At 44.6% G+C, this 7,244-nt stretch overlaps 1 protein-coding gene across 1 annotated transcript in view; it reads left to right on the top strand.

The window, feature by feature from the left end:
- tenm3 (teneurin transmembrane protein 3) overlaps positions 1–7,244 on the top strand; it is a gene marked incomplete in the record, with an annotated part of 240,891 nt that overhangs the window by 176,405 nt on the left and 57,242 nt on the right. Inside the window, 1 exon segment of the mRNA XM_042213353.1 lies at positions 482–625. Within this exon segment, the coding sequence (XP_042069287.1) occupies positions 482–625 (144 nt within the window).

Below are 7,244 nucleotides of genomic sequence, written 5' to 3'. Positions count from 1 at the left end.
ACCATTTCAAGTGACGACCTCATGAAGCTCATGGAGAGGATGCCAGGAGTGAGCAAAGCAGGAATCAAAGCAAAGGCTGGATAACTGGAAGAATCGCGTGCGTGCGTGTGCGTGCGTGCTGCGGTGTAAATAGGCCTCAGTGACGAATGGTATGCTGTTGTGCGCGCGCGCGCTGGGTGTGTGATGTGTGCGCGGTGTGGTGTGAAGGTGGATGCGAAGCTGGAAGATCGCGTGCGTGCGTGTGCGTGCGTGCGCGTGTGTGTAAAAATGAAGGCTCTCAGTGAACCGACATCAGGAGTCACTGCATGTTGCAAAAGCAAACACATGTGAGGGTCAGTGGTGTGCTGGGTGCTTGTGTTGCAGGCCCGTGTATAGACCTGGGTTCTTTGTTCAGAATTGCACAGGCCTTCCTGTTTGGTTTGAAAATGTACAAAGGGAAGGATTAAATATGTGGACTTACCTGAAACTCTGTGTCTAACAGTGTCCGTAGGTTTTGAATACGAGTCCTGCCTGGATCTCATCCTGTGGGAGAAGAGGACGGCTATTCTACAGGGCTATGAGTTGGATGCTTCTAACGTGGGAGGATGGACACTGGATAAGCATCACATCCTGGACGTACAGAATGGTAGGTTGTACATTATATTCAGTGTTACTGAACTAGACACAGCAATATGTGACAACACTGCAATCATCTCCACACTGCAAAAGAAAACAGTCCTACTAATATTAATGTTGTTCATGCAGGCTTTAGTCAAGAGAGTAGGAAAATCATTTGTTGGAATTTGGAGTCGCTAACTTTGCCTTTCTTACTCGCTCCTCACCAATCAGATCTGATCATTTGTAATGAAGGCAGTCAGCTGTCTATGCTTTTGAGCAGACAGCAGCATTAGCCAGCCACATTTTTGTAGCTTTGTGCTGAATTTGTCTTGTTAAGATGCAACGATCCCGTAAAGCACATGTTTATAAAATACATTTTAAAGGCTTTTCATCCTTCTACCCTTCCCCCCTCTCCAGCAGCTCCCTCGCTGAACTCTGTCTGTCACCCTATCCATCACATTGCTAGTCACCTTCTCTCCTTGCGGTCCTCCTGGGCTTTCAACACCTCCTCCCCCCATTCAGTGTATATGTGTGTATGAAAAAGAGTGTGTCTATTAGCAAGTGTGACTTGTGATATCTGGCAACATGTGTTCTGCTCTCCGTGGGTGTGACTCTGAATCTGGAGGGACAGAACTGCAGTGCAGTCTCTTTGAGACCAAACACACTGCAGGAATAATGATTTGTCTGGGAATCCAACGCTGCTCCAGTGTTTTATTCATAGTTCAGCTGTAGATGTGCTCTCGTGGAATGGGCAATATGTATATTATATTTGCACGAAGCACACTTGTTTAGTGAATACTGACGAAGCCCTGCCAATGAGGAATGCTCCCATGATTCATATGATGACTCTTAGACTGAGTAAACATAAGAAACCGAGTTATAAATGGATCACAGACTATGTGACAGCAGACATGAGCATGTGACAGTCATCTGAACCAAAGCCTCATATTCAGCTGAACATTAGTACAATGACCTGACAGGGCCTCATACCTGCATTAAGGTTATGACTCTATTCTGGTGCCAGTGTGTGTCACAGCGGCGCAGGCCGATTGCAACAATGGACTCAAATGCCTAGAACCACAACAGAGACGGCGAGCACGTTTTACAGTGTGTATATAAGACAACAGAGTGTAATTCGTAGAGGAGGGCGTGGGTGGCGTAGCGACGTGGCCGTGGGTCAGTAAGGGAAAACTGGGACTTAACAGGTGCAACTGGAACGAAGTGGGTACGTCTGAGAAGAGAAGAGAACGGGGTTAGGAAGGTGGCGAGGCGAAGGACACTTGGGGAAGTGGAGTACGACTGATGGGACTTACTTGTAGCCAGGGTGAGTTCGGCTTTGAGGGACAGGCGGTGAGAATCCAGGTGAGTAATGGCAGAGACTGAGTTCCACTGCGGGGTGGTGATAGGAGGGCAGGCAGGTGAGGTTCGCGGTATTTTCCAGAATGGAGAGGTAGTCCGAGAAGAGCTGAAGCTGAAAGTAAGCGGCAAGGAAGGTCCAGGTGAACTGTGGCATAGGAAAACAGAAAAAACAAGAAACAAGAGCCTGAAAACTTGGAACTGATACCAACCTGAGGTCGTTGACAAACTGGCGGTGAAGGACATTCTGAGTAGAGCTTAAATCCTCAACCCGATTACCCAGAATCAGCTTCTGCAGGGGAGCTAATGGCTCCGCCCAGGGATGGAGACCAAGGAGCTCAGGTGCCTGAACGAGTTTTCCGAGACTCCGTATACGCTGATCATTTAGTTAAAAATGGACAACTGATTAAGTTTATTTTGTATTATAAAAATTCAGGACCCATTCAAAACCATTTCAAGTGACGACCTCATGAAGCTCATGGAGAGGATGCCAGGAGTGAGCAAAGCAGGAATCAAAGCAAAGGCTGGATAACTGGAAGAATCTAAAATATAAAACATGTTTCTTTTGTTTACTACATGATCATGTATGTGTTCAGTCATAGTTTTGATGCCTTCAGTGGGAATCTGCAATCACATAGAAAATAAAGACAAACTTTAGATGAGAGGCTGTGACTGATAGTGTATCTGAATATACTAAACGTTGATGTTACAGAGGCTCTGGCACCAGGCTTGTATTTCAAATGTGCAATATCATAGCAGGTGATGGTGCTAAGGAAGTAGCACTAAAAAGCTTTCTATACATACTCAGCTGTAGTGGCTAATAGTTCATATGCACACTTGGTGTGTGTGCGCGTGTGTGTGCGCGCGCGTGTGTGTGTGTGTGTGTGTGTGTGTGCGTGTGTGCGTGTGTGTGTGTGTGTGTGTGTGTAAAAATGAAGGCTCTCAGTGAACCGACATCAGGAGTCACTGCATGTTGCAAAAGCAAACACATGTGAGGGTCAGTGGTGTGCTGGGTGCTCGTGTTGCAGGCCCGTGTATAGACCTGGGTTCTTTGTTCAGAATTGCACAGGCCTTCCTGTTTGGTTTGAAAATGTACAAAGGGAAGGATTAAATATGTGGACTTACCTGAAACTCTGTGTCTAACAGTGTCCGTAGGTTTTGAATACGAGTCCTGCCTGGATCTCATCCTGTGGGAGAAGAGGACGGCTATTCTACAGGGCTATGAGTTGGATGCTTCTAACGTGGGAGGGTGGACACTGGATAAGCATCACATCCTGGACGTACAGAATGGTAGGTTGTACATTATATTCAGTGTTACTGAACTAGACACAGCAATATGTGACAACACTGCAATCATCTCCACACTGCAAAAGAAAACAGTCCTACTAATATTAATGTTGTTCATGCAGGCTTTAGTCAAGAGAGTAGGAAAATCATTTGTTGGAATTTGGAGTCGCTAACTTTGCCTTTCTTACTCGCTCCTCACCAATCAGATCTGATCATTTGTAATGAAGGCAGTCAGCTGTCTATGCTTTTGAGCAGACAGCAGCATTAGCCAGCCACATTTTTGTAGCTTTGTGCTGAATTTGTCTTGTTAAGATGCAACGATCCCGTAAAGCACATGTTTATAAAATACATTTTAAAGGCTTTTCATCCTTCTACCCTTCCCCCCTCTCCAGCAGCTCCCTCGCTGAACTCTGTCTGTCACCCTATCCATCACATTGCTAGTCACCTTCTCTCCTTGCGGTCCTCCTGGGCTTTCAACACCTCCTCCCCCCATTCAGTGTATATGTGTGTATGAAAAAGAGTGTGTCTATTAGCAAGTGTGACTTGTGATATCTGGCAACATGTGTTCTGCTCTCCGTGGGTGTGACTCTGAATCTGGAGGGACAGAACTGCAGTGCAGTCTCTTTGAGACCAAACACACTGCAGGAATAATGATTTGTCTGGGAATCCAACGCTGCTCCAGTGTTTTATTCATAGTTCAGCTGTAGATGTGCTCTCGTGGAATGGGCAATATGTATATTATATTTGCACGAAGCACACTTGTTTAGTGAATACTGACGAAGCCCTGCCAATGAGGAATGCTCCCATGATTCATATGATGACTCTTAGACTGAGTAAACATAAGAAACCGAGTTATAAATGGATCACAGACTATGTGACAGCAGACATGAGCATGTGACAGTCATCTGAACCAAAGCCTCATATTCAGCTGAACATTAGTACAATGACCTGACAGGGCCTCATACCTGCATTAAGGTTATGACTCTATTCTGGTGCCAGTGTGTGTCACAGCGGCGCAGGCCGATTGCAACAATGGACTCAAACGCCTAGAACCACAACAGAGACGGCGAGCACGTTTTACAGTGTGTATATAAGACAACAGAGTGTAATTCGTAGAGGAGGGCGTGGGTGGCGTAGCGACGTGGCCGTGGGTCAGTAAGGGAAAACTGGGACTTAACAGGTGCAACTGGAACGAAGTGGGTACGTCTGAGAAGAGAAGAGAACGGGGTTAGGAAGGTGGCGAGGCGAAGGACACTTGGGGAAGTGGAGTACGACTGATGGGACTTACTTGTAGCCAGGGTGAGTTCGGCTTTGAGGGACAGGCGGTGAGAATCCAGGTGAGTAATGGCAGAGACTGAGTTCCACTGCGGGGTGGTGATAGGAGGGCAGGCAGGTGAGGTTCGCGGTATTTTCCAGAATGGAGAGGTAGTCCGAGAAGAGCTGAAGCTGAAGGTAAGCGGCAAGGAAGGTCCAGGTGAACTGTGGCATAGGAAAACAGAAAAAACAAGAAACAAGAGCCTGAAAACTTGGAACTGATACCAACCTGAGGTCGTTGACAAACTGGCGGTGAAGGACATTCTGAGTAGAGCTTAAATCCTCAACCCGATTACCCAGAATCAGCTTCTGCAGGGGAGCTAATGGCTCCGCCCAGGGATGGAGACCAAGGAGCTCAGGTGCCTGAACGAGTTTTCCAGACGTACCTCCGGATCATGACGGTCTGATCATTTAGTTAAAAACAAAGCAATATGACTTCACCTGAGTTCTTGTCTTTGTGCTATTTGCAGTTAAATGATTTTCAAATCAGTGAATTCTGTTAATATTTGCAGTTTCCAGTCTACATCAAACATTAAGTGGTTACATCAACTAACATTAATGCACCGTTTTCCTTGTCAACAGTGTAAGTGCATATGGTAAACAGTGGAAGACTGTATTTGTCCAAGAAAGGTGATATTATGAAAGGTGAACTCAAATGTCATCCCCTGTGTGTGTGATCGTATATAACAGAGTGATAATGATCCTGGTGTATATAAAGAAACCAGAAACAACCTCAAGCTGAGAACATGAATAAAGCATGATGTACAAGAGTTGATCCATCCAGATTTGTCTTATTTTGGCTTAATCTTTTTGTAAGAGATTATTCATCCCTTAGCCGTAAATGACTGATGGGGTGTGTCATCGACCTGCCGGGCGGGCAGGTGGTCGCGGGGGCGATATAGACATCCAAGTCGAGAAAGATGCAACGGAAAGCTCGATTGATACCATCTACTAAACATATCAGACGAGTTCAAATTTCAGTGACTTCAACTTTTAGATCAAGGTTGAAGGTCAAGTTTTTCAAAGATCTTCAGAATGTGGTAACTCAAAAAAGAAGTCATCTATGATTGGGAACCTGATGACACAGGGGTGTCTACTCGGATACACACACATACATACCTGACAAACTGCCTCACAGTAGCTGAGAAGGAGGGAGTCCACCGAGGAAGTTCAGCATTTATTAAACCGACCAAGACAGAAGCATCACCGAAGAGTTGATGGAAGGTGGAGCAGAAGAGAGAAACTGAGAAGTTGAGCCATCTTTTATAGTGTGGAGGACAGAGGTGAAGTGCATTAGCCACCTAGCCTGGAGTAACAGCTGGAGTAACAGCTGGAGCAACAGCTGGAGCAACAGCTGGCCGGGATTTCTTGACATTTGAAGGGTCGACACACGCCACCTTCTTAAAATGGCAATGGAAATTAACCTGCAATATTAAAATCTCCATTTATTAGATAAGCCGTTCGTCTGCAGATGATCTGTTAGCTGTTTGACAACTACTCTTTCAAGGATGTTTGATATAAAGGAAGGTTGGAGATTATAATTAGCTAAGACTGCTGGGTCTACAGATGCTGAGTGAGTGGTGTCTTGTAGTTGTTGTCCTAAAGGAATGGTTCAAATATTTTTAGTAATAAAGTAGTATAAACGTAACTGTAATAGTAATTCAAGGGCAGAAAAGTTAAGCTGTGCATTGCAGACAAGCAATTGGTATGTTTTGATACCGCTTACATCCAAAACTGAGAATTTTTTATTCTCTAAAGAAGTCACGTTTTCCTTAAAGAAGCGTCAAAGTGCACAGGAATTCGTTTGTGGGTAGTTTTTCCTATTAGAAAGACGTGATTCCAGTTTTTGGATCCCATTCTTATCATTCGGGGTTTAGTTGGGTTTTCATAAAGGAAAGCTGCTTTTGTGTTTGTTTTTCTGTAGTGTTTGTAGTTGTTGCTGCTAAGAGTGACTCAGCGTGTCATGGTACAGAGTCTAGTGATTTGTGATTATGAATATTGATCGATTTAGTTTGTTTGTGGTTATTTGTTAATGATTCTAGTGTTTAGATGTTATTGTGCCTCTCTTGTGTTACCTGTTGTCATCCTCGTCTCTCCATTCACGTATTTCCTGTTTTATTTTGACAGTCTGTGTCCTGTGTCAGTGTGTTCTGTTTGTCTTCCTCCCAGTCTCGGCGAGTCTAATTACTGTGTTCCCTGCCTGTTTGCCTCGTTACCCTCCGTGTGTGTTCATATAGTGTGTGTTTCCTTCTGTTCCTCGCCGGTTCGCCTGTTTCATCGCCTACGTTTCTTCTGTGTTCTTTTGTTTAGCTTCTCAAAGTTTTTGTTAGCGTTTTCACTTCCTCCCTTCGTTTGTTGCTTTGAAGTATTTTGTACAGCCATCAAATAAAGACTCTTTCAGTTTAAACCACCGTCTGTTCCTCTGTTTGTCTGCATGTGGGTCTGCACTGTGACACAACCAGTTATTAGGTTTAGGGGGCAATTACTTGCCCACAGAGGGCCAGGTAGGCTTAGTTTGTTTTTGCATTAATAAACTAAAAAAACATTTAAAAACTGCATTTTGTATTTTCTCTGGTTCTCTTTGTCTTCTATTAAAATTTGACAAATGTGACAGATTTGCCAAAAAGTAAGAAACCAGACACTGTTTGTAGAGCAGGGCGATATGACCCAAAATATTTATCACGATATGA

This window comes from Haplochromis burtoni, unplaced genomic scaffold (assembly GCF_018398535.1).
Source record: "Haplochromis burtoni strain Fernald_Lab_line unplaced genomic scaffold, NCSU_Asbu1 Contig_437, whole genome shotgun sequence".
Lineage (NCBI taxonomy): Eukaryota > Metazoa > Chordata > Actinopteri > Cichliformes > Cichlidae > Haplochromis > Haplochromis burtoni.
The sequence above is the reverse complement of the archived record's forward strand: the minus strand, read 5'-3'. Positions and strand labels throughout refer to the sequence as shown.